Source organism: Oculina patagonica, chromosome 13, assembly GCF_052425735.1.
Source record: "Oculina patagonica isolate OP01 chromosome 13, crgOcupat, whole genome shotgun sequence".
Lineage (NCBI taxonomy): Eukaryota > Metazoa > Cnidaria > Anthozoa > Scleractinia > Oculinidae > Oculina > Oculina patagonica.
The window spans coordinates 3,449,235-3,476,522 of record NC_135770.1 but is presented as its reverse complement, the minus strand read 5'-3'; the positions used below and the strand labels follow the sequence as shown (position 1 = coordinate 3,476,522).

The 27,288-nt window shown below is 38.1% G+C and overlaps 1 protein-coding gene across 1 annotated transcript; it reads right to left on the bottom strand.

The window, feature by feature from the left end:
* Positions 1 to 385: 385 nt before the first annotated feature.
* LOC144635384 (uncharacterized) lies at positions 386 to 27,288 on the bottom strand. The gene is made up of 5 exons (XM_078494492.1): positions 27,113 to 27,288; positions 19,952 to 21,651; positions 11,428 to 12,811; positions 1,499 to 4,086; positions 386 to 1,023 (listed from the first exon to the last, which is right to left on the bottom strand). The coding sequence occupies exons 2-4, from the start codon at positions 21,600 to 21,602 to the stop codon at positions 2,823 to 2,825; spliced, it is 4,299 nt and encodes a 1,432-aa protein (XP_078350618.1). The 5' UTR covers positions 21,603 to 21,651; positions 27,113 to 27,288; the 3' UTR covers positions 386 to 1,023; positions 1,499 to 2,822.

Below are 27,288 nucleotides of genomic sequence, written 5' to 3'. Positions count from 1 at the left end.
AAATGGGTAATTGCTGGGGGTTGCCCAACGGTGAACTAGACTCTCATCCACGGGAGAGTTGAAATACCCCCCCCCCCCCCTGGATGCTACAAAAACCTGGATAAGCTCCTGACTTCTGGGCCAATGCAGACCTAACTTTACTTCCTCATTGAAGAATAAGCGGGTGTTTCAAGTTATCGGGCTCTGATCACTGCTTTTTTTTTTTTTAAAACCAAAAACCCCCCAAACCAAACATCAAACCCCTAAGTTATCCTCTGATTACCCTCTAATTGTAAAATAAAAAAAACAAAACAAACAAAAGAAAAACAAGGAAACCAAAAAAGAATGCCATTTAACAGATTTTATTCAAACACTTAAACAGCCTTCTGTACTAAAATAACATAAAGATAACATAAAACTTTATTTATCCTCAAATTTAATATAGCTAAGACAAGCTAGTTTCTTCGAGAAACAAGTGAAATATATATTAAAAAATAAAAATAAGTAAAATAGAAATAACAATATTATTATATCCGTTAACTACTTACACATTAAAACTATATAAAAATACAAATTTATAAAGTTTGTTCTATTCACCCCCTCCCCAATGATAAAAAGTCTTAGCTAAAAGTACATTGTCGGATTGCTGTAATGAAGTCATTTAGTGATGTCGCAGTTTTTATAATTTCTGGTAATGAGTTCCAAGTCTTTGCAGCAAAATAGCTGAAAGATTTTAGTCCGTATGTTGTAGAAGACGGCTTCCGTAAATGAAGAATATCACTTCTCCTTAGGCAGTAAGTTACAGATCGCAGGGTGAAAAGATCTTTTAAATACTGCGGGTACTCTTGCAAATGCAGGCATTTAAAGATAATGATGAGCATGCTGTACTGACATCCTTTGATACTTAATAAGTTGCCACAAGCCCCTTCTCACAAAGAAGTCATGTCATGATCAATTTTATTACAAAACAATCACTATCAGGAAATACTGTCGTGTCTGGTTCTAGTGTTCACTATTTTCTCCTAGCATCCCTTAATTACCTTACTGTCACTTATTAATTTTTTGTGGGAATATACCTTATTATAGGAAATTAATGCGTCATGAAATTAACGCGAATTTCACATTTTCGCGTTAATTTAAGTCGCGTTAATTTTTGTTAATGATAATTTCCGGGCCGTTAATTAAGTGGAGCGTTAATTTCCATGACGTTAATTTCCATTATTTTGGCCCCAATTTTTCGTTACAGTCCAGATGTTCTTGACTCCAAGGAAAAAGCATAATTTTATCTTGCCACTATCAACGCTCAAAGTGGGAAAAGTACCACGAACATTGTTTTCGTTTAAGATTATACGCCTACAAGTGTTGAACTAAACATGTCCCTGTTGTTTACGTCACGTTAATTTCCTTTATTTTGAAATGTTACCCCCTCTTTAGCGTTAATTTCCTTTATTGGGAAGTAATTTTTTCTTCAATTCGCGTTAATGTAAGTCGCGTTAATTACAAATACCTTAATTAACACAAGTGTTAATTTCCTATAATAAGGTAATTTCCGGAAAATGAAATGGGCATATTTCACGGGACTTAATTGTCATGATTTGGCCAAAAATAGGTTATTGAAAAGCATAAAAAAATTAATATGTTAAAAAACGTTAAAAATATATTTTCAAAGAGTCATAAATTTCATGATAGAATAAGGTACTTGACCAACATATTATTATTTTATGACATAATATTATCACTAAAAGTTATGTAAAAACAAGTTTTAATTATTATGGTTGTTATAAGCCTTACTGATTCAGCTCCTTATAAACCGAGGTGAGGAGAATTAATTCTACAGTAAGTATGCTTACATAATAGCTAAGCTATTCAATCAACTGAGTGCCTGGGGACAACATAATTATAAATTGACGGCCTGATGATCACTGGTAATTTTAAGCTGCCAGTGACTTGTCTAGGTCAGCCCCGAAAAGAACTTATTTTTCCCTTGGAAGCATTGATTTAATAATAAAACACAAAAATTAATGTGTAAAAGCTACCTATTCAGCTACCATTTTCAATCATCAAAATGTACCATACCACAAGATGAAATGTTATAAATATTGTAATATCAGAAGCAGACATGTCATTTTATGGGAGTCCCTTTCCTCTAGCCTGGGACAATGTCATCAGGCTATTCCAGAAAAAGTTCCACATCCCCAGCCCCAGACTAATGGTGTTTGGGAATTTCCTGTGGGAGTGGGTGGTTGGAGGACCGAGGAGAAGAAGTAGAGTCTGGAAATCTGAGATAGAGAGTGTATATCTAACCATACAGTTGAATCCCAATAACTTAAACCCTCAATAACTAGAACCTCTCGCTAACTTGAACCACTTTAGATTCCCCTTCAGGTCATTTTCTTACTAATTTTACCCTCAATACCTTGAACTCTCAATAACTCAAACCCTTTTTGATTTCCCCTGAGGGTTCGAGTTATCAGGATTCAACTGTAAACTTTTCTAACTTAACACTTACTACAGGTTATTAAAAGTTCCCTTGGAGAATAAGCCAAATAACAAGGCAACATTAATTCACTTGTAGGCAGTTATGGAAAACGAGGCAAAAGGAGTGGAGTGGGGTCTATTGGTAGGGTATCTGAGCAGGGACTGTGATTGAGCAAGGAAAATCTTCTCACATTAAAGGGAGAGCTGTCTGAATTTGTTTGGAACCCATTCAGAGCTACATGGCTAAAACATGTCAAACATTTTCTGCATAATAGAGATTTCCCTTAATAATTTTTTTTTCAACAAAATTAACAGTGGTCACTTCCAGTATGTGAAAAAAACTGGTCACACGACACTCAGTAATTTTACACTTTTTCCTGTTTGATTTCTTTCAGGTCACTTAAAAGTTCAGCAATGCTGAACGCATTTTCATTCTTCTTAATCTCACAACTTGTTCCTGTGCTGCACATTGCTTTATCTTGCTTTTGGACCTCTTTCCCATTGTAAAACTGGACAATCCCATTAACTTGAAAAGGCTTTTCACCTTTGTGTATATGCATATGCTTCTCTGGGTTTTCTGCTAAATTAACAGACGTATCTCCTGTGTGAGTTTTTTTATGTCGCCTTAAAGATCCTGCCTGACTAAAACACTTGCCACACTGGTTACATTCAAATGGCTTCTCTCCTGTGTGAGTTCTTTTATGTTGCGTTAAATGTCCTGCATGATAAAAACACTTGCCACACTGGTTACACTCAAAAGGCATCTTTCCTGTGTGTTTTTTTTCATGTTGCTTTAAATTTCCTGCATGATTAAAACACTTGCCACACTTGTTACATTTAAAAGGCTTCTCTCCTGTATGTGTTCTTTTATGTTGCTTTAAAGGTCCTGCGTGATTAAAACACTTGCCACACTGGTTACATTCAAAAGGCTTCTCTCCTGTGTGTGTTCTTTTATGTTGCTTTAAATTCGATGCCTGACTAAAACACTTGCCACACTGGTTACATTGAAAAGGTTTCTCTCCCGTGTGTGTGTTTTCGTGTTGCTTTAAATTTCCTGCCCAAGAAAAACACTTGCCACACTTGTGACATTCAAAAGGCTTCTCTCCTGTGTGAGTTTTTTTATGTTGGTTCAAATCTCCTGCACGATTAAAACACTTGTCACACTGGTTACATTCAAAAGGCTTCTCTCCTGTGTGTGTTCTTTCATGTTTGTTTAGATTTCCTGGATGATTAAAACACTTGCCACACTGGTTACATTCAAAAGGCTTCTCTCCTGTGTGTGTTCTTTTATGTTGCTTTAAATGTCCTGCCTGATTGAAACACTTGCCACACTGATTACATTCAAAAGGCTTTTCTCCTGTGTGAGTTCTTTTATGTTGGTTTAAATGTCCTGCCTGATTAAAACACTTGCCACACTGATTACATTTAAAAGGCTTCTCTCCTGTGTGTGTTCTTTCATGTTGCTTTAAATGTCCTGTCTGATTAAAACATTTGCCACATTGGTTACATTCCAAAGGCTTGTCCCTGTATGAGTTAATTCTTTTACTTGATGCATATTCTTCCTGATGGCCAGTTTGACTGAAACTCTCACTGCACTTTGCATAATCTTTAGCCATCAAAGGACATGAACTTTATTCTCAGACCTAAAAACAAAAGAGAAATAATAATTATCAGTGTGTTGTTCTTTTGGTTTGAAGCCCCCCCCCCTCTTCGTAGAAGTTCCAGCTGAGCATCATTTTTTGGCTTTTGAGATCCCCCACCCTCTCAGTATTTCCAGTTTTCCTCTGTGGGGTAGGTATAGACATTTCCTGGAACCACACATTCTGTCACGTTATTTACCAGAAATAAATATATAATGTGATGCACAAAGGAAGGTGAAAATTGTTCTCCCTGCACACCCCCCTGTCCAAACCAGCTTTTGGTTTGTTCCAACTGAAGCTTGGCAAAAGACTGACTTTCATACAGAATACAACCCCAGGGGGGGGGGGGTACTCTGGCTTGTAAATGATGGGGATGATTGAATGGAAGCAAAAATCAGGACCCAAAAGAATCCCTTAGTCTTCCGACATTACCAAAAAAAATCCCGGGACCAAAAATGACCCCCCCAAAAATCCCTTGTCAAATTACCCCTTAATTGCCAGGAGGGGCAATAATATAACACAAAGAAAATTATAAAAAAATGAATGCTCATGTTTGTTTATTCATCATACCATAAATACGCCAAGGCACTTTCAGTTAAAGACAGCAAAATTCTTCCGTATTTCATCTTCAAATATAATTAGAAAGCATTCACGGTATCAGAGTTAACTCTGACTGTATATATGGATTTTGTTTAATCCTTCTTAAGCCCACGAAGAAGCTGTCTTGATATCCAACCCTCGCAGAGCCCAGACAAAACTCAGCATGAGTGTATCGATTTGTTTACGCTGCAATTATATGCGCAATGTTTTTTTCCGACAGTAGTCGGAAATATCCCTAGTTTTTCAAGCTTTTTCATGGAGCAATTGTAACGATACGGCCTTGAACACATTGAACAGCGGTATACCTATAACAATTCAAATATGGCATCGCAAAAACAAAGCGTCGAACGCATATTTTGCTGTTTCATTTGTTAATTTCGTTGCCGTAATCGACTGCCTCAAAAGGTCCTTGCAATGTTAAAGTATAGAATTGTCAGATCTCGGTGAAATTTGCACTGTTTATTTGTGTAATGTTGAGGAATATGTGTATAAATACCAGGCACGGACGAGCCATTTTTGACAAAATTACATGGCTGCATTTCCTCTGCGGAGATAGGAAATTGTTAAACTAAACTACAAAGCAACTGTAATGATAAGTTCGAAGAACAATGCACAGGATAAACCTTCGACTCATACTTCACGCAAAAAAGTCGGTATCTCAAAGAGACGTTGATAATTTTGTGTTTGTGGTTAATTATTGTTGACATGAAACGTTAACAAAAAAAAAAATGAAATCTATGAGGGTTACTAATAAACGGGTATTATAAAGCTCTGGAAATTACATATCAAAACTACATTTCGATCTTAATATCTCAATAAAGTCAAATGAAATGTTAATAAAAAATAATTACTTCCGGCCGAAGTATAAACATGCTCCCAGAGTTTTACAGGTGATATGCCGACAACACACTTGCCACGATGAAAGATGTGCCAGCAGCAGAAGCTTTTTTGACAACACTTAACAACTGTCACCCATCCATACAATTTACGAATTGCGGTCACATCGTTCCAAGGTTACTTCGTTCCAAGTCACATCGTTCCAACTTTTGGTCAGATCGTTCCAAAAAAAAGTCACTTCGTTCCAACTAAAAGTTACTTCGTTCCAACTAATAGTTACTTCGTTCCATCGAAAAGTCAGATCGTTATATTAATTTAATAAAGAGAATGTTTATAAGAAAACATTATCGAAAACATTACTACTCGATGTTGTTAAATTTTGTAATGCATGCGCTCTACCGTTCGTTACGAGCAATACGGTTTTTATTACGTCTTAGTTTGCCGTTGTAGCTTCCAAATTAATTTGTATGCCTTTACCTGTTTAGAATTCCTTGCGTAGTTGTTTTCTATCAATTGCTTAACATCAAGTTTATTGAATATTTTCGGTTCTGTTACGTTATGCATCGGTGTGATTGAGAAGAAAAGTTCGCTATGTTGAATTGTTTTTGAATCCAGTTCCCTACCACGTATAACGAAAAGTAAAGAAGGGAAGAGAGGGGTGGGGGGAGACTTTGGTTATGTTAAGTAACTTGTTGGTCATTTCTTTCATGTCGCGCGCTGAACAGAACTCTCATCAAATAGGGAGATTAGAGAGAGACCGGGCTTTGTCTTGACTTTAAAATATCACTGAAATGTAGATAGTCGATACAACTCAGTCGATACAACTTAGGTTTTAATCAGTGGTTTACTTCAGTTCTGCTTGTAGCGTTTGATGTAAGTTGTAATGGTCGACACACAGTTGTAAACAGATATATCAAACGCAAATAAGGTGAGTTGAAAACCTTTTATGACTTGAATCGTCTTTTATATCTAACTTTTTATTTTGGAACGATCGAATATTTCGATGGAACGAAGTAACTTTTAGTTGGAACGAAGTAACTTTTTTTTTTTGGAATGATCTGACCGAAAGTTGGAACGATGTGACTTGGAACAAAGTAACCTTGGAACGATGTGACCGGATACCCAATTTACAATGGAACTAGCTTCGGATAACAAGTTACCATTTGTTGGTATGGAAATACTTAAGAAAGGTCACCAACTGGAAACCAGTGTTAACCGGAAGCCAACAAATACCGGCCTACTGCTCCATCACCAAAGCCATGTTGACAAAAGGTACAAGAAATCGTTTATAAAAACCATGGTAAACCATGCTTTTCATCTGTCATCTACATGGGAGTCTTTCGTAACTGAATGTGATCGCCTGAAGCTGATGTTTACGAACCTCAAGTACCCTGCAAGCCTAATTAACTCAACCATTTCTCACTTTGTCACCTCAGTGATGACGAAAGATCCTCTTGTGCCAGCTGAAGTACCTAACAACAAGGATACTATTCACCGAGTGGTATTACCTTTTAAAGATCAAACGTTGGCCTATGGAGTCAAAAAACAACTGTCTGACCTGAGCAAGAAAATCGATCACACTCTTCAACCAGAATTCAAGAGTCGCAAAATCGGTGAAGATCTCAAGATGTGTGAACCAAAACCACCTTTGATAAATCAACAATGCGTTGTGTACAATTACCAAATTGAATGTGATCTGTGCGATGCAAATTATGGCTACGTTTACACGGACACGGTTTCATTTGTAACCGCATCGAAAGCGATGCGGTTACGCCTTTCGTTTACACGGCACCGATCAAGACCACTACTGTAACCGGGTCGTTTTGAAAACGCTGTCAAAAGTGGAGCGTTTTCAAAACGATGTGGTTTTGTTGTCGTGTAAACGGTCAAAAACGGCGAAACCGCATCGATTTGAAAACGGCCATGTATTTTGGCACGAACTGGCTGGCTTGCGAAGGGTAAACATGGTGAAACAAGCATAGAGAGCAGCGCTTGCTTATACAATCACATTCGAAAACAGTCGGAAAATCGGTAAATAGGCTCCGTGTAAACACTTCGAAACCATGTCGTTCTCGATGCGGTTTCGAGGTCATAAAACCGTGTCGATTGATAACCGTGTCCGTGTAAACGTAGCCTATGTCGGCTATACCAGCCGGCATTTACACCAACGTATATGAACATAGGTTCCCCGCAATCGGGAAGCATTAAAGAACGATCACGGCCTTAATAACATCGGCGACCTTACCAGTAATTTTTCCGTCCTAAAGAAATGCAGCGGAAAACTGGACTGCTTGATTTACGAAATGCTGTTTATTAGACAGAAGAAACCTAGCCAGAACACGCAATCGGATTCTATCCGCGCGAAACTATTTGTTTAAAACAAATATGTTAATGAAACATCACACCTCTAACCGCATATATAACAATGTTGAACCGTTATTTTATTTGTCAATTGAAAATGATCGAAACGTTGTGTCGTACTGCCGCTTATTTTTATTGTCAAATGTTTATCAAAATTTAGTCTTATTCGAAGTATAAAACACGAGTCGATTAACGTTTCATTTAACTTTAATGAGATAGTTAGAGCGAAATGTAGTTTGGATGTGTAATTTCCAGAGCTTTATAAGCATAACCCTCATAGATTTCAACATTTCTTTTGAGCTTTGTTCGTCTCAGACAAAAACTCACGAGTCTGTTTTGTTTTTCTCCAAATTTCAACATGGCACAAAGATGACTCATCGCAGACTAAGTAATTTTTACTCTACTGTCTATTAAACACGATATTTCCACTTTTTCTTACCTCTACTGAAGCAAAGCAGTCCATAAGTAACCTGCAAAACACTTCGACGCGATGGATCTGAAATAAGATCTGGAAGCGGCCATTGAAGTACTAGAGCCCAGTCTACGAGCTACAACCAGAAACAAGATCAACACCAAACCGAGGACTGGACTAACGGAACATTGGAATGAATCGATCGAAAGCTGAACTCTTCAAAAAGCACGTGAAACAAACACAGGAAAAGTAAATGAATTCATTTCAAAGACGAATACAATTTTAATACCGTTTCTTACACCAAACAATATTAAAAACTCATATAATTCTAACATACACTCTGATTATGCAGACATTTATAAGTAATTTAATGCTGTAGGTAGGCCTGTGATGGACTAGACTCCCATCCATGGAAGGGTTGAAACACTCCCCTTGGATGCTACAAAAACCTGAATAAGCTCCTGACCTATGGGCCAGGCACAGACTTAACTTTAGATCACTTTACTTCCTCATCAAGAGAACGAGCTGGAATTTCACTGAGTTATTGGGATTCATCTGTAATAAGTCCACTTTGTCTTAGAGTAGTTAATGAAAAACAAACTAACCTGTTTCGCACGATCAAACAGAAACCAAGTTTAACTTAACAAGAAATCGGTGCCAAGAACACAAATGCAAATACTTCCATGCAGTTTGAATGGAACAGTACACTTCAATGTATAAACGAAAGAGACTAAATTTTACATGATGGGATCTATTAGATTTAGTAGACACAAAGAACAAGAGATCATTTGACTTTTCTTGCAGCTAGCTAGCTCACGCATGTTGTATGTCGCTAATCGGATGTCATGCTATAACATAACACAATCTTTGTTGAGACAACAAAATGAAATCTAAAAAATTAAAATATAAAATAAAATATTGTTGTAAATAATAAAGATGGTAGATTTTAAAGATGAATTACAGTCCGTACTGCGCAATCTCGGCTGCAATGTTTATGTGAGCCTCACAAACAAAGCAAAACTAAAAATTACGTGACAAACTTACCTGTTTCTTCATTATTAACGCCAGATATCCTTGCAGAACAAATAATAACAAGTAGAAGAACCTTGACGCTATTTCAAACCGGCCTTTTTAGCTCATCGTAAATTCTTGAACGATGCGAACTGTAATGGCGGACTAAAAAACTTCATATATGCTGTCACCGAAGTGTAACGTTTCAACGAATTCAAAACAAAAACGTAAACAAACCCCGAGTCTGCGCAGTACGGACTGGAAATCAGCTTTAAGCTCGGTGATAAATAGTGAAGAATATTATTCTACATGACACGAGCGTGGGACAAAGAAAAAAAAAAAAAGAAAAAAAAAATTTGTTGTTCAATTAAGCAAATCTATGAAGAAAATGCATCATTGGCCTGTGAATTCATAAATACTGTTAGTATCCATTTGAATTCCATCAGATCCTATTACACTACAGTACTGTAGAACCCCTATTAAGGGGCCACCCTTTGGGGAAGTGGCAACTGGCCGCTTAATAGAGGTTGGCCGCTTAATAGGGGTTTGTCAGAAATAAGCACAAGGTCTTTTAAGAAGGTTGCATTATTTCAATACAAAAAAAGGTGAAAAGGAATAAAGGAATCACATGAAGACGACAATAAACCTGTGTTTGAATGATTTTATCCGCCATCACGATCTGAGCTTGTTCAGGGAAATTTATTTAAATATCAATATATTACATTATTATTGGCCATTAAAAAGAGGTAAAAATATGAAAGAACGCTCATCGGGTCGGCAGAAAGGTGGCCACGGTCGCTTAATAGGGGTGGCCGCTTAAAAGGAGTTTAATTTACAGTATTATACTGACAAAATTTTCGGGACTTTAGCAACTGGCCGCTTAATAGGGGGTGGCCGCTTAATATGGGTTCCACTGTATGCTCTTTATACAATCACTAACATTGCTTTTTATGTTTAAAAAATGTTACCTGCAGTTAGATAACAGTCTTTATCGTGCACAAGGTGTCAGCTACTTTTATTTACGTAAAGTTGTTGACAGATTTCCTAAAAATTATGTAAACATCATTGCTTCTGCATGCATTGCATGCCATATATTTATGGAAGTCCCCACACTCTGGTCTGACATGATGCTTTCAGGTTATATTTCCAAAAAAAATTTCACACTCCTGTCCCCAGATAAATGGTATTTGGGAATTTCCTGTTCGTGCAGGTAGTAGGAGGGAGGAGTGGGAGAAGTGGAATCTCGAAATGTGGGAGAGAGGGTGTATATCCAACCAATTATTCTTACTTAACATTCTTATTATTTTTAGGTTCCATAAGATTCATGGAGAATAAGCCAAATGACAAGGCAGCATTCAATTGCAGGCAAAGCATGGCAATCAAGGCAAAAGGAGGGAGGGAGGGGGGCTTCTGGTAAGGAAATCCAAGCAGGAGCTGGCATTGAGCAAGGAAAAAAATGTCACTGTTAGAAGAAAGAGGTCTTAATTTGTTGGAACCCATTCAAAGCTACATGGCTTAAACACCTGTGTCACACTATTTAGATGTATAATTAAAGTTGTTTCGAGATTTCCCTCAAGCTAATTATTTTCATTTAGAATAACAGTGGTCTGCACAGTATGTGAAAATAACGGGTGGGGGCACTTCCTATAAATGGGCTAATGGGGATGCGCCGCTGGATGGGGTCGCATTTTCACGACTGGACTGACTATAATGGGGTCGTCTTTTCCATGTTTTTTCTAGGGTGACTCGAATGGGGTCACACTTTTCCAGGATTTTGAGAGTAAGAAAATTCTGGCAAGTTGTGATTTATAAACAGACAGATTCGCCGAAAAAAAATGTAACCATATTTTTTGCTGTTGTTTAATATTTGACAAACGGCTCCCATTAGGATCTATACGGTAGATGCCAAAACAGAAAGTGACTAAGTTGGGGTCATGAAAATTACATTTACCCAAAAGTGACTAAGATGGGGTCTATAATAGGCCATAGAATATGACTATAATGGGGTAGGGGTTCTGAGAGGCCAGCGGCACATACCCAAAAAAAATTGACCCAAAAAATTGACCCCCCCTGGGGTGAAAATACTGGTCACATGATTCTCAGTAACATTATGTTTTTTCTTGTTTGATTTCTTTCAGGTCACTTAAAAGTTCAGCAATGCTGAAGACATATTCATGCTTCTCAGTGCTACAAGTTGTTCCTGTGGTGCACGTTGCTTTATCTTGCTTTAAAATCTTTTTCCCATCATGGTTAAACTGGCCATGCTGATTAACTTCAAAAGGCTTCTCACCTTGGATATGTATATGCGTCAATATGTTTTCTGCAAAATTAAAACGCTTCTCTCCTGTGTGTGTTTCTTTATGTTTTGTTAAATGTCCTCTCTGACGAAAACACTTGCCGCATTGGTTACATTCAAAAGGCTTCTCTCCTGTGTGTATTCTTTTATGTTGGTTTAAATCTCCTGAATGACTAAAACACTTGCCACATTGGTTACATCCAAAGGGCTTCTCTCCTGTGTGTGTTTTTTCATGTTGCTTCAAATGAATTGCACGATAAAAACACTTGCCACACTGGTTACATTCAAAAGGCTTCTCTCCTGTGTGCGTTTGTCCATGCAGCTTTAATTGTCCTGATTGAATAAAACACTTGCCACACTGGTTACATTGAAAAGGCTTCTCTCCTGTGTGAGTTCTTTTATGTTTGCTAAGATTTCCTGCATGATTAAAACACTTGCCACAGTGGTTACATTCAAAAGGCTTCTCTCCTGTGTGTGTTTTTTTATGTTGCTTCAAATGAGATGCCTGATAAAAACGCTTGCCACACTGGTTACATTCAAAAGGCAACTCTCCTGTGTGTGTTCTTTTATGCAGCTTTAATTGTCCTCCTTGAGTAAAACACTTGCCACACTGGTTACATTGAAAAGGCTTCTCCCCTGTGTGTGTTATTTTATGTCGCTTTAAATCTCCTGCACGATTAAAACACTTGCCACACTGGTTACATTTAAAAGGCTTTTCTCCTGTGTGTGTTGTTTTATGCTGTTTTAAATATCTTGCATTAGTAAAACACTTGCCACACTGGTTACATTCAAAAGGCTTCTCTCCTGTGTGCGTTATTTTATGCTGCTTTAAACTTCCTTCACGGGTAAAACACTTGCCACACTGGTTACATTCAAAAGGCAACTCTCCTGTGTGTGTTTCGTTATGTTGGGTTAGATTTGCTTTCTCGCTAAAACACTTGCCACACTGACTGCATTGAAACGGCTTTACTCCTGTGTGCATTTTTACATGTCTGTTGAGACGGCCAAAAGTAGGAAAACTTTTGCCACAATCTTTGCAATTAAATGCTTCCCCATCAGGCGAAACCATTTTACTTGACGTATATTCTTCCTCATTGGCAGTTTGAGTGAAATTGTTGCTGCAACTCATGTAATCTTTATCCATCAAGGTAAATGCACTTTTCCCATTAGCTGGTAATATGCTGTAATTTCTCAGGCCTTAAAACAAAAGAGAAAAGAAAGTAAAGGTTTGGGGTCCTAATGAGGAGTTTTGTTATATAAATCTGGTGAGGGCGGCAGGGGGGGGGGGAACTCCCATTTATACCATGTTCTAGAAAATACAGCCAATCAGAATACAGGAAAGCCGTTGTATATTCGACGGTATTCAACCCAACCTTCACATCGTGCGCAGCGATTGTATTCTCAACCAAATTTAGTAAGCGTATTTTCTATGGTATAGTATAAAATAGTTTCACAACACTTTCTCATGGTACACTTAACAATTATTCCATGAGCGCACGTTGGATATGAGATGGTAGATAGTCAACGAGGCGCGTAGCGCTGAGTTGGCTATAACGATCTCATATCCAACAAGTGACTTGTGGGATATTCCATGGTATACCACTCGAAAGCATTGCATAACTAGTAATATATAAATATATATATGGGCTATGTGGGTATTTTGGAATTTCCGAAGGCAAGGGAGGCTTAAATATGGAAGCCATCCATGGTATACACCACTTTCATAATGGCGGCCAATTTATTTATTCTTTTATATGTATGTTAATTAGCCCTACTGGCCTCGTCAGCATGTGAAAAATTCAAAAGAATTTTTACTCTAAAACGAGGCCAGTAGGGCTAATTAACATACAGAAGAATAAATAAATTGGCCGCCATTATGAAAGTGGTGTATGGTATGGATATTTTCTGGAATCACCCATTGTAAATAATTAAGCAATTCAGACTGTTGGCTGTCATTTAATTATTTTTAATTAATAAAGCTATCTTTCTATCTAAACCTATATATCTATCCCGTACTGCGCACAATTTCACACATGATTAGCGCGCCCACATAAAGAAAATGGCGGCTTTTTCTATATGGCTTGGCTCGCAAGAGAGGTACATGTAAATCATCATTTTATTGTGAACAACCTCAACCTTTGAATGTTTTCTTACGTGAATATGTCATTGCTAGCGTATGCTCTGCGGCTTCGTAGGGCGAATTCTATTCTCTTTTATCACCGAAGGATCAGTGTAACTGATCCTCTTTCAATTTGTTTTGTGAAAATTCAACCTTGTTCCCTGAAAGAGAGAGACCCTAGGGATGACGTTGGAGATAATTTGTTTTTGATTGACATGTGCTGAATGGCGTTTTAAAGAACCTTTCTATCAGCACAGTTTACCGTTAAATGCATGAATTAATAATTTTTTGCGGTTTAATATCAGAATGGAGTGAGTGAAACACATTGCTTCGAGAATGATCACTACACCTCATTACCATTCGGTAAAAATGAATATTAACAAATTTACGTCATAAAAAAATAAATAATGAACGGAAATGTGGACTTAGCCAGTACTCCTGAATAATAGTTAATAATTATTTCAGTCTGATATTGTAAGGAATTACAGGGCATATTTAAGGTCTTTCCACTCCTAATCGAAAACCAGGACCCCTATTTCTGTTTCAAAATTAAAGCTCTCTTGGGATGAACAACCAGTAGGCAAAGTTTGAGCGAAACTCTATAGTCAGTTCTATTTCGATGGAGTGACCTTAAAATTCCCGGCGTATCCAATCGACGTTCATTAATCGAACCCAATCGAACACCAATCGTTCGATTGGGTTCGGTAATCGAACTCACAATAAAATTTGGTCAATCGAACAAAATCGAACGTTCGATTACCGAACAGTCGACAATCGCATTCAATCGAGTGTTTGATTACCAAACTCCTCAGTCCCCCTGATAAGTCCTGCGTGTTTTACTTTTCAAGAGAGGGATTCTGAACAAAATCGAATCGGATTGAGTTTGATTGTGTTCGATTAGTTCGAAAATCGAACTCACAGCAAAATAGATGTCCAATTTTGTTCGATTACCGAACCCAATCGAACGATTGGTGTTCCATTGGGTTCGATTGATTTTTGGTTCGATTTTGTTCGATTGGATACGCCGGGAAAATTATGTGGAAGCGCTTGATCAACTGTCATCATTCTTGCGGGTACAAAATCTGAAACCATTCATTTTCGCAGCAGAAAAGGAAACTGCAAGCATTTCAGAATGATTTTCTCCCAAAACCGTGAGATTGGGAGACTTGTCGAGACGCCGTGAAAAAATATGAAAAATCGTGAGAGTTTGCAGGTCTGGGCCCTGCTACGCAGGATACAAAATATTTTCAAAGCATTCGAAATGGAGTCTGTCTTGACTTTTTACTCATTTCAGTACGATACAAAAGTGACTCATTATTTAATATCCTACTGTCCCTTAAACACGATATATCTACTTTTTCTTACCTCTACTGAAGCAAAACAGTCCACAAGTAACCTGCAAAACACTTCGACGCCATGGATCTAAAAATAAGATCTGGAAGCGGCCATACTAGGGCCAGTCTTCTCGCGACAACCAGAAACGAAACGAAATCAAGTCGTGGACAGGACTAAGGGAACATTGGAATTAATCGATCGAAAGCAGAACTCTTTAAGGACGGTGCCTCCTATTGCTACTGCGCACTTGTTCTGCGCATCACGCAATGCATCGATCACACTGGGCGCGCGCGCTTTTAATTAATTTGCTCGCTCAAAATGACGAATTCAACTACGCGAACAAGCGCACGACTAAAAATCAAAAAAGTTTTCTCTGCGACAAAATCCAGTTTATGGACATATCCTAAGCCAGGAACAGCGGAAAAGCAACATATCAGTAACCGTTGACCGCTTACCACTGAAAATGGCTCACATTAACAGTTAAAAACAAATCGCTGAGCGCTAAAACGTTACCCGCAAACTACTAACCGTGACAAATGGCGTAGTGCACGCGCGAGATGCAAATATTCAACTCACTAGGGAGGGGATAGCAAAAATGTAACAGACCCCAAAAGCGATTTTATAGAACCTGAAAACAACTAGTATAACTTTTAAAAACGCGTGGTGACCCCTAATTTTTATTTTATAAAATGTAAGTGGTAAGTCTATAGAGCACATGTTTAATTTTTCATTTAATGAAAAGAAAGTTTAGGTAGATTTTTTGGCCGTGCAAGTGAGAGCTGCTAGAGTCAAAAATGGCTCAAACGCAATAGTCCATTTTACAGTAGCCTGCCAAGTGACCTGGCCTTTGAATGGTAGTGAGGCTGAGGGTGACCGTGCATTGATACAAACCTCTCTGCTTTATCATGTAAATGCAAACTAGTTAGCATCAAAACAACATGATTTACACAACAAAAGCAGTGAGGTCTGTATCAAAACAAGGTCACCTCCAGCCTCACTTCCATTCAAAGGCCAGGTCACTTAGCAGACAACTGTAAAATGGTCTATTATTTTGTTAATAAAAACGTGGATCACGCAGTTCCAAAGACATTATTTGTTAGTTATTGTAAAGATTGTTATATTTAATGTTGATTTTGTTCATGAAAAATCAATTTCAAATGGAATTTGCAAGTTAATTGTATTTAGTTTTATTTTATTTTAAAATGCCACGTCAGCACTTTTTTCCAGATTTCAAACCTAATTATCTCGAAAATTTGCGTAGCTACCCTCAATTTTCTTTTTGAATTTCAGTAGCCCTTGGTAACATCTACATTTCTTGCATAGTCTTCGGCCGGGCAAAAATACTTTGTTATTAGTAGGCACCGTCCTTAAAAAGCGGGAGAAACAAACACAGGGAAAATAATGAATAAATAAGTTCAAAGATAGCGCAATACCCAGTAACAGACAAGGAGCCAGTAAATTTCTAATAAGATATCAAACCAAACAACATTTTAAAAACCCAAAATATTACTAGAACATGCACTCTGATTGGTTACATGCAGACATTTTGCATATTTGGGGAAATAGAAAACACAAGTTTAAATGTTTATCATTGCATTTCTGCCTCTGTAGACTCTGGATCAAGTGGTCCAGATTTAATAGAGCTCTGGGCGAGGTCACTGCACTGTGTTCTTTGGTAAGACACTTTGCTCCACAGTGCCTTTTCCACCCAGGTGTGAAAATGGATAATTTAATGTTGGGAGTATCCCCACGATGGACTAAAATCCCATCCGTGGAAGAGTTAAAATATTTGCCTGGATAATACAAAAACCTGGATAAGCTCCTGAGTTCTGGGTAAAAACAGATTTTAGTATTACGAAAGTCTCTAGCGAGAGTCTCAAGTTATCAGGATTCAACTGTTATTATTCCATTTACTTTTCAGGAGTTAATTAAACTCTCTTTTTCAAGTACCAAGTCAGGAAGATCACAAAACAAAAGAAAACCAAAACCAGGAAACCAAAACAGAACACTACAAGACACTTAACGGATTTTATTTAAACATCCTTCCACACTGACATGTTCCTACCTGGGAGACCAGGGGGGGGGGGGAGGTACTTTGGTATGTTTTGGATAAGTACGTGTCACCCAGATCTCCAATTTACATTGAAAATGATACCCTGTTCTTGAAATGGGTCACATGAAACTTTCATGTGTTCAAAATAATACTTTTAGATTGGGAGCCCCAGTCAGGACTGTCCTGTTCCAGTGTTCATGCACTAACTTCTCCTGGCATCCCTTAATTACATACCATTTGGGAACTACATATAGAGCAATTTTCAATTGAGTGTCGTAAAACCAAAACCAAAGTAATTACTCTGGCCAATCACAAAGGACACAGACAATCCAGTAAACCAATCAAAACTCGAAGCAAATACATGACTTTGTAGCTGGCACAAAGCGCGGGAAAACATGTGCGAGCGAGTCATGATTGGTTTTGGTTTTAGTTCTGATTGGCTGAGAAAGTAGCGCAAGATTTTTAAGCCATTCACAAAGCGTATTAATGCAAAACCAAAGTAAACACAATTTACTTTCGACACTCAAGTGAAAACCACTCTATAAATTGATGGCCCGATTATCACTTACATATAAAATGATCTAAACTGAACATGCTTCTAGTGTAAAACATCACGTAGCTATGAAACAAGAACTCTAAGCAATTACATCAGTCAAAGTCAACCAATCAGAGTCTGTTGTAACCGCATACATTATCATAAATATTTCAACAGATTGTTCCTGCAAAATAGTAACTGACTCTCCTAAAATCCTATAATGTTCTCTCTCAGCAATTTAAATCAATTATTGCAGCAATAATCAATTATTCCATGAACCAAATCATAAGACTAAGTGTGGAAGTGACTGAAATCGATTGATGTAAATTGATGTAATACAGAGAGAGAGGAAGTAGGGTTTTAGGAGGGTCAATAATTATAATAGTGCGACTTCAGCTGCCTGCAATATACCCAATAATGCTGTGAGCTAAAGTAATTATCTATTTTTTTTTTTTTTTTTTTTGGGTTGTTTTGAAAAAAGAGAGGGGAGTTGGTAGTGGAAAAAATAAGGTAGAAAAAAAAAAAAAAAAAAAAAAAAAAAAAAAAAAAAAAAAAAAAATAAAAATATTTTTTTTAAAAAAAAAAAAAAAAAAAAAAAAAAAAATTTTTTTTTTTCACCACAAAAATTTCCACCCCACCAAAAAAAAAAAAAAAAAAAAAAAAAACCCCCCAAAATAATTTCCGATTTTAAAAAAAAGTTGATTTGACGACTGTACCAATAAAAATATATAATAAGCTGACAGAACGTAGATTAATTATAAAAAAATATATAGAAAGGTATTAAAGTTCGCGTTGTTAATTTTCACGAGAACCTTTTTTCGCGGGTCTTTAATTTCGCGTAACAATAAGGTAGTATTAAATTTGTGATGTCTAAAAATTAAGGGCCTGTTTACATGGAGGGAGGGTGCCCCGGCTAACCGAGTTACCCGGCTAAAGGGGATGAAACATAGCCCACCTTTACATGCAGAATTTACAGCCCTTCTACCCGAATTGAGACAGCGTCATTGAAGCATGTCACAACGTGGGAAAACCATTTAGCTCCAAATGACTGAAGAAAAATATGACTTTTTACTGTATAATCAAGTTTAGCCTTCTTCAAACCTATTTTACTTTGATGTGCAAGCTTTTAGAAATTTACTACCTCCATTTTTGGTGGAATTAAATTGAAATTCAACAATCTTTCGCCGCCAAATTGAAATTAAATTTGTTGTTTCGTGAGTTGAGGTAATCATTCCTACTAAAAATTCGAATTAATAAGCTATTGCTCAAAGAAATATTTTCCAGCCTACGGATAAAACTAATTTGATCTAATTTTGGTCAAATAGTACTGTTTGGGTCCAGAATTTATACATTTTATGCCAAGCCGTGATACCCCGGGCATAACCGCTTACATGGCAAAAAGCTATCCCGCCTAGAAGGGTGCCCCAGGCAAGTAAACCGAGTGCCCCGGAAAGGCGGGGTTCCCGTCTTGCATGTAAACGCTTCAATGCATTTTCTAAAGAAACATATGAAAAGTTGGCTCGCCCAGGGTAGCACGGTTAGCCGGGGCCCCCGCCTCTCATATAAACAGGCCCTAAGTGTTTATAAATGCAAACGTTTACAAAGAGCATGCAAACTTTAACTGACATGCAGGATGCATGTCACGTATCAACCTAGTAAATGGCCGAGCTCACCACACGTCTCTTATAGCTCAGTTGGTGAGCACCCAAATGGTATCTGGGAGGTCATGGGTTCGATTCCCCTCCGGCACTCAGATTTTTTCTTTGTCTTGTGCTTGTCTCATGTAGAACATTTCATCTTCGTTTTTTATTCCGCTTATACCATCTTTTTTCTTTCTTGGCTGGTGTTGCCCCGACTCATCTGAAGATGGCAGAGTCACGAAATGTCTATTGTTTCGTGTTTTTTTGTTCACCTCTCTGTTGGGCTACATTAGCATGAAAGTATGACATTGGATTATTGTCCTTTCGTGTGCAGGTCCATTGAGTGTGTGTTTTGCTGCTCAGGCTCTGACTCAGCGTCACATTTGCTGTCTGGGTTGCAGTTGTCCGAATATTACATTTCTTTTTCCACATTTTTAACCCATATTGAACCCCTTAAAACAGTCAGATGAATCACATATCTCCTGTGAATGGGTGCTTTTGTTGGAGACATTCCTCAATGACATTTCCCTTGTATACAACAAACAATGTGTCAAGTTGTTGAATAGTATATCATCGGATCAGCACAAACTCGCTTGCCTGCTTCCCCCAAAACATATAAGGCCACTCAAACATCAGTAGTGATATACTTTTTCTTATTTGATGTCTTTCAAGTCACTTAAAAGTTCAGCTATGCTAAAGGCATTTTCATGCATCTCAATCCTTGATCCTGTGCTGCACGTTACTTTATCTTGATTTAGGACATCTTTCTCATTGTAAAAATGGCCATGCTGATTAACTTCAAAAGACTTGTCACCTTTGTCTAAACGTATATGCGTTGCAGTGTTATCTGCAAAATTAGAAGGCTTCTCTCCTGTGTGAGTCCTTTTATGTTTCTTTAAATTTCCTGCCTGACTAAAACACTTGCCACACTGGTTACATTCAAAGGGCTTTTCTCCTGTGTGCGTTCTTTTATGCTGCGACAAATGTCCTGCCTGATTAAAACACTTGCCACAATGGTTACATTCAAAACGTTTCTCTCCTGTGTGAGTTCTTTTATGAACCTTTAAACTGACTGCCTGACTAAAACACTTCCCACACTGGTTACATTCAAAAGGCTTCTCTCCCGTGTGTGTTCTTTTATGTTTCCTCAAAACCCCTGAAAGCATAAAACACTTGCCACACTGGTCACATTCAAAAGGCTTCTCTCCTGTGTGTTTTCTTTTATGTTGCTTTAAATGTCCTGCCCGATTAAAACACTTGCCACACTGGTTGCATTCAAAAGGCTTCTCTCCTGTGTGTGTTCTTTCATGTTGCTTTAAATTTCCTGCCTGAATAAAACACTTGCCACACTGGTTACATTTAAAAGGCTTCTCTCCGGTGTGTGTTCTTTTATGTTGCTTTAAATGTCCTGCCCGATTAAAACACTTGCCACACTGGTTGCATTCAAAAGGCTTCTCTCCTGTGTGTGTTCTTTTATGATTCCTTAAATCTCCTGAAACACTAAAACACTTGCCACACTGGTTACATTCAAAAGGCCTCTCTCCTGTGTGTGTTCTTTTGTGTCGCTTTAAATGTCCTGCTTGACTAAAACACTTGCCACAATGGTTACATTCAAAAGGCTTTTCTCCTGTGTGAGTTTTTTTATGTTGCTTTAAATTTCCTGCATGTGTAAAACACTTTCCACACTGGTCACACTCAAAAGGCCTCTCTCCTGTGTGTGTTCGTTTATGTTCCTTTAAATTCCCTGCATAATTAAAACACTTGCCACACTGGTTACATTCAAAAGGCTTTTCCCCTGTGTGTGTTTTTTTATGTTGCTTTAAATTTCCTGCCAGATTAAAACGCTTATGACACTGGTTACATTCAAAAGGCTTCTCTCCTGTGTGTGTGTTTTTATGTTGGTTTAAATGTTCTGCCGGATTAAATCCCTTGCCACACGGGTTACATTCAAAAGGCTTTTCCCCTGTGTGAGTTCTTTTGTGCTGCTTTAAATTTCCGGCCCGATTAAAACACTTGCCACACTGGTTACATTCAAAAGGCTTTTCTCCTGTGTGTGTTCTTTTATGTTGCTTTAAATGTCCTGCCTGATTAAAACGCTTACCACACTGGTTACATTCAAAAGGCTTCTCTCCAGTGTGTGTTCTTTTATGTTGCTTCAAATGTTCTGCCCGATTAAATCCCTTGCCACACTGGTTACATTCAAAAGGCTTCTCTCCTGTGTGTGTACTTTTACTTGATGCATATTCTTCCTTATGACCTGCATGAGCGAAATTCTCGTCGCTGCACTTTGGGTAGACTTTAGCCATCAAGGTACATGAACTTTACCCACTAGCTGGTAATATGTCATTCTCAGACCTAAAAACAAAAGAAAAGTAATATCAGTGCATTGTTCTTTTGGTTTCAAGCCCCCACCCTCTGGAAATTCCAGGTGAGTGTCAACCCTTGTTTAAATATATATGATAATGCAAAGCGGCCTTACACTACTAGACTTTCGGCTCTGGGGGTCGACCCAGACCTGCGTTCTTGTTAAATATTTTGGCTTTTGAGACCCCCAGCCACTAGGAATTTCCAGTTTCCCTCTTTGGGGTGGGTATGAATATTTGCTGGAACCACACATTCTCTCCTGTTATCTACAAGAAATTATAGAATGTGATGCACAAAGGAAAGTAAAAATTATCCCTTTTCCCACACCTAAAGACCAGGGCTTTGGGGTTCTTTTGGAGTTCCAGCATGGCCAGGTATCCCAGGGGGGGGGGGGGTACTCCGGGATTTTTTTGGATAGGAAAACTTGGCAAGTATTTTTGTGATTTAAAGTAGGGATGTTTTTGGGTATTGAAGATTCGTGGTGGTGCCTTGGCTGCGTAGTTCAGCGAATAAAGTACAACAGATGTGTTTTGCTGTTGATTTTGGAGGGGTCAATTTTTGATCTAGGGATTTTTTTGGATTATGTTGGAAGCCTTATGGATTTTTTTGGGTCTTGATTTTTGCCCCCATTCGATCATCCCTGTCATTTGAAATCCCAAGTACCCCCCCCCCCCCCCGGGCCAGGTATTTGCATGTGTTGTCATGACTTTGGCTATCCAGAGCAATATCTGCACAATATTTGTTCTGAAACCATCTCTGCATCGAGTTGTATCTAAGAAAAGTGTTCAGGAGTGCAAAGAAATACAGTTGAATCCCGATAACTCGAACCTTCAAGGAAAATCGAAAAAGGTTTGAGATATCGGGAGTTCGAGTTATCAAGGTTAAATTTAGTAAGAAAATGACCTGAAGGGAAATCGAAAAAGGTTTGTGTTAGCGGGAGTTCAAGTTACCGAGGGTTCAAGTTATCGGGATTCAACTGTAAGTTAAATGTCGTCAAAGTCTATGTAAAAAGGGGAAGGGGTTAGAATGGGGATTGAGGGAATCTGAGCAGTGAAAACAGAGTGTTGTGAAGGGGGGGGGGGGGTGGGGAGAAGGGAGAGGAAGGACTGCCCAAAAGATTTCTAGTTGGTTCATTTCTGCGGTCGCTGGCATCTGCAAAATTCTGATTGGTTAATCGGAAAATAGGACAGTTCGATGGGTTTGCAAAGCAATAGACTGTCCACAGCCTCTCGATTTTTCAACGCAAAAAAGCAAACAAAGCGAGCGCGGCGAGCGCGCGGGGAGAGGGGGGCGGGAAGCGAGCGAAGCGAGCCAAAGAAAAATAGAGAGGCTGTAGACATCTTTGAATAAAAGTGGAAGTATTAGACTCCTCCCCTTGTCATCGCCTTGTAATTTACAACTCCGCCTCTTGACCTTTCAATTAAATCGGACCAATTAAATTTGAGCGGTAAAGTGCTTGTTTAATTGACTACAAGTGTCAGTTTTCAAAACAACTCGTGAGTTTTTATTTCGATGTTGCGTTTTCGTCTGAGACGACTTCTTCAACCCCCAAAAACCTGCAAAAAGAGGCAGAAAGCCGAAATCAAGCGGTCCCTCCGATTGTTGCAGAATATGCGGGTGCTCATTCGCGATTCGCTTAGGGAACTTCGGCAAGACATCGTACATCTCTACGGAAAATTTATTTGTCCAGCCAAAACGCGAATGTGGTTTACGGCTGAAAGTTGGCAGACGTCTTGGTCGATTTGGGAATTGCAGTGCAAGAAGACGAATTTCGTTCTAGTAGAGTATGTTCATCTTGTGCATCTAAAGCTAGAAGTGCATGTTGAATTAATAAAGAAATCTCAAGCGCGACCGATAGATGGCGTAGAATCTCGTACAAGGCAAGCTGATCGTGACCAGCGATTCAAAAGAATGTCACGTTTGCCTCACACGTCTTCGGCGAGGCAAAAGTTATGCTGACCAAGTGATTTCCCAAAAGTTATGCCGCAAAAGTTAAGCCGGCCAAGTGATTTAATTTGATCATTCATGATTCTTTTTAGAGGCGAAACAACAAGAAAAACAACATTCCCATCTTCTTGCATTTGTTTCGCCGTAGTACAGTCGGTAAAATTCCAACTACGTCCTTCGAACAAAGAAGGTGGCGAACAGCCTCTTTCTGCTCGTCTTTGAGCGACGAAACGTTTCTAAATTTCTCCAACGAGCGTTCCAATAATCGATCCATCGCAAATCACAGCATGTCAACAATGACAACTCGAGCAAACCGCAAGACGCCGCCTGCAAGCAATCATGATCGGCCGTTGTCAAGGTGATGACACTTTTGCCGCCTTTCAACCAATGGGAATTTTCCGTTTCTGGAGAAACGGGAAATTCAATATTTCCAAAGATGTCTACAGCCCCTCTATTTTTTTCGCTCCCCGCCCCCCACCCCCTTGCTTCTTCCGTTTTGCGCTGGCATCCAGTTCTCTTGCCGTTCTCACCGCGCTCGTCGATCGAAAAAACACGAAAAAATAGAGGGCTGTGGACAGTCTATAAAGGTCAAAGCACATTGCATCTTGAACCGTTTTTGTCATCATGTTTAAACTGCCAAAGTTACAGTAAAAACCAGCGAGTAAAAACCTAAGATTTAGAATCGAACCTGTTAGGCTAAAATTTGCAAATTAGACTCCATTTTTATAAGAACCTATAAATTTAGCCTAAAATTTGGAAGCAAGCACTTATGTGATATGCAAATATTATACAAGGAATATAGGAAAAAAAAAAAAAAAAAAATATAAAAATAAAAAAAAAAAATTAAAAAAAAAAAAAAAAAAATTTAAAAAAAAAAAAAAAATTTTTTTTTAATTTTTTTATAATAAAAAATTTTATATTTTTAAAAATTAAAAAAAAAAATTTTTATAATTTTTTTTTTTTAATATATAGGCGGGCCCAAAAAAAAAATTAATAATTTTTTTTTTTAATCGTTTTTTTTTTTTTTTTTTTTTTTTTTTTTTTTAGGGTTTAATAAAAAAAAAATATTTTTTTTTTTTTTTTTTTTTTTTTTATTTTATCCCCAAAAAACCCCCCCCAGTATTTTTTTTTCCAAAACAAAAACAGAAAAAAAAAATAGAGTTTAAAAGATATATTTTAAAAAAAAAAAAAACGCACCTGAGTGCATTATTGAGTTGTATAAGCACGCAGGAATTTTTAAGAACATGTCGATTGAGAGAAGTGCACTTCTCGAGTGTTCTTAAAAATTCCCAAGTGCTTATATATAACTCAATAATGCACGAGGAACAAGTTTTTTTTATTTCTTTTATAAAATGCTAAAGAAATTGTGCACCCTAAAACTCATGACATAAGCAGCGTGCATTATAACTCAATAAAGCACACGCGTGAGGTATATGCAGCGTGCTTTATGGAACTTTAATATACAATCTTCGTTCACTGTCCAAAATCCATGCGCGCAATTGGTTAAAATAGATAACGTGATTTTGTTTTACCTGTCGTCAGCAAACTCCGAAAGTGCAGTATTGACAATAATGCACAAAAATCGTGCATTATTGAAAATGTCTTTAGCTTCAAGGCTTGTAGAAGTGGAAGAAAAATATATTCCTCAAATTATCAACGATCCAATACCGAACAAAATCGAAGAGGATAACAACTTGAAGCTCTTTCATGTTCAAAGGTAAACTGCAGCTCAATAAATACATTTTTGTGTGCGATTGACTTGCTTGTAGTTGCTTGATTGTGAAAGCCATCTAATCGAATTGCTTTGAACAGGCTTCTCGCTGACTGTATTTATGAACGACCACAGCTGATGAAAGATTTTATGAACCATTTTAAGCTTTATTTCTGTACGGCTTATTTGTGATTTTTATGTTATCGATGTAATCCCGTGTAATTATGTACTACTACACTTCTTATTTTTAAACATTTAGCTTATTGTTTGAAGTTCGTTAACTCGATGATCGCTTGCAGTGTACTCAGATTGTATATTAAAAGGGTTAGAGTCTGTCCGTTCGTGTTTTGTTGACAAATACACGCACTTGCTGGCCTCACAATGAACTCGAAATTTTCAATACTGCACTCGGCTACGCTTCGTGCAGTATTGAAAATTTCTCGTTCATTGTGCGGCCAGCGCGTGCGTGTATTTGTCAACAAAACACTCACAACAGTCTCTAACCCATAAATAATGAGATCGAATTGACCAATCACAGCATGCACAATTCCTCTACCATTTTATAACAATTAGTAACCTCAGTGTGCAGTCTCTCCGTGTTACCTAACGCTTAATTCCATTACCAAAAAGAAGTGAAGGGAAATGCAGAAGATGCGTCTTTTGTGTTTGTCTTTTCCCTTCCTTTCCCCCTTACCCCAGAATACAGATCTTCAAATTTACAAATTTTGCACTTTCGTTGTTTTGATCCTCGTTTACTTTATCACACACAGAAATTTAACCATTGTCAGTTATACTTGAAATGCTTATTTCTACAGGTTTATTTCACATTTTGTTTTGTTTCGTGTCGTTTCACAGTTTCGTTGTACAGAAAGCCGTAAGATGACTTGTGTAGAAAAACAGACTCTGCAGTAAGAATTCAGCCAAAAATATAATTATTTTCAAAGCATTCGGATTGAAGTCTATTTTGTTTTTCTACTCATTTCAGCGTGATACAAAGATGTCTCATCGCAGACTAAGTAATATTATTTGATCAAACTCAGGTACAATAACAACCACGCAAAATAAAATGTTTGGGCCATATCCGATATGGGGGCGTGTTTTTTTCCCCCAGAAAAAAAATTTTTTATTATTATTATAATGTTAATTAAAAAATAAAAAAAAAAAAAAAAAATAAAAAAAAAAAGACCCTGGGGGAAAAAAAAAGGCCGCCGTATCTGCAAAATGGACTATATCAGGGCAGTTTAATGTACTTCCATGTGGGGAAACTACAGCTGCCCATGCCCATGGGAGAGTGAGGCGGGGGGAGAATGCACGGATACAACGTCAGTAAAACACGAGGTGTACTGATCGTCTCGATCAAAGTTCACAGTCAGATGAATCACAAATGCCCTGTCGATGGCACAGGCTTCCCAAGCTCAAAATCTCTTTTTGATGTGTTTTGGCCTTTGCCCTCCGGTTGCGCGCTTGGTGCCTCCGTCCGCGGTCGGTCTCCCCGAGGCACTCATGTCCTGCGGCTCCCACCTCTCTCCCCCCTCGTCTCTCGTGCCCACCACACATTTGAGGTGGCTATTCAATTTTTTCCGCCGTGATTCCATCCTCTCGCTGTCGCATCACCACTGTGTCGCCCTAACACATCAAAGACAATTGGCTGGGGCTGTGTCGATGGATGCTTGTGCTGGAGACATTTCACAAGATCCTCAGAAATAATACCTCAACGACTGAGACTAGTAACTAGACTATAAAGTAATTATTACTATTCTTTCACTTAAACACAATATTTCCACTTTTTCTTACCTCTGCTGAAGCAAAACAGTCCATAAGTAACCTGCTAAACACTTCGACGCGATGGATCTGAACTGAGATCTGAAAGCGGCCATTGAAATACTAGGGCCCAGTCTGCTCGCCACAACCAGAAACAGGAAACAACACCAAACCGAGGACAGGACTAACGGTATATTGGAATGAAACGA

Bases quoted from the DNA above. Each gene is read 5' to 3' on its own strand.
- LOC144635384 (XM_078494492.1), bottom strand. From the start codon at position 21,602: ATGGCTAAAGTCTACCCAAAGTGCAGCGACGAGAATTTCGCTCATGCA. The intron at 12,812-19,951 runs AAGAAAAAGTAT...TTTTGTTTTAAG, and splicing joins TGACTTGAAAGACATCAAAT to GCCTGAGAAATTACAGCATA. The intron at 4,087-11,427 runs ATGTTACTGAGA...CTGAGAATAAAG, and splicing joins ATCAAACAAGAAAAAACATA to TTCATGTCCTTTGATGGCTA.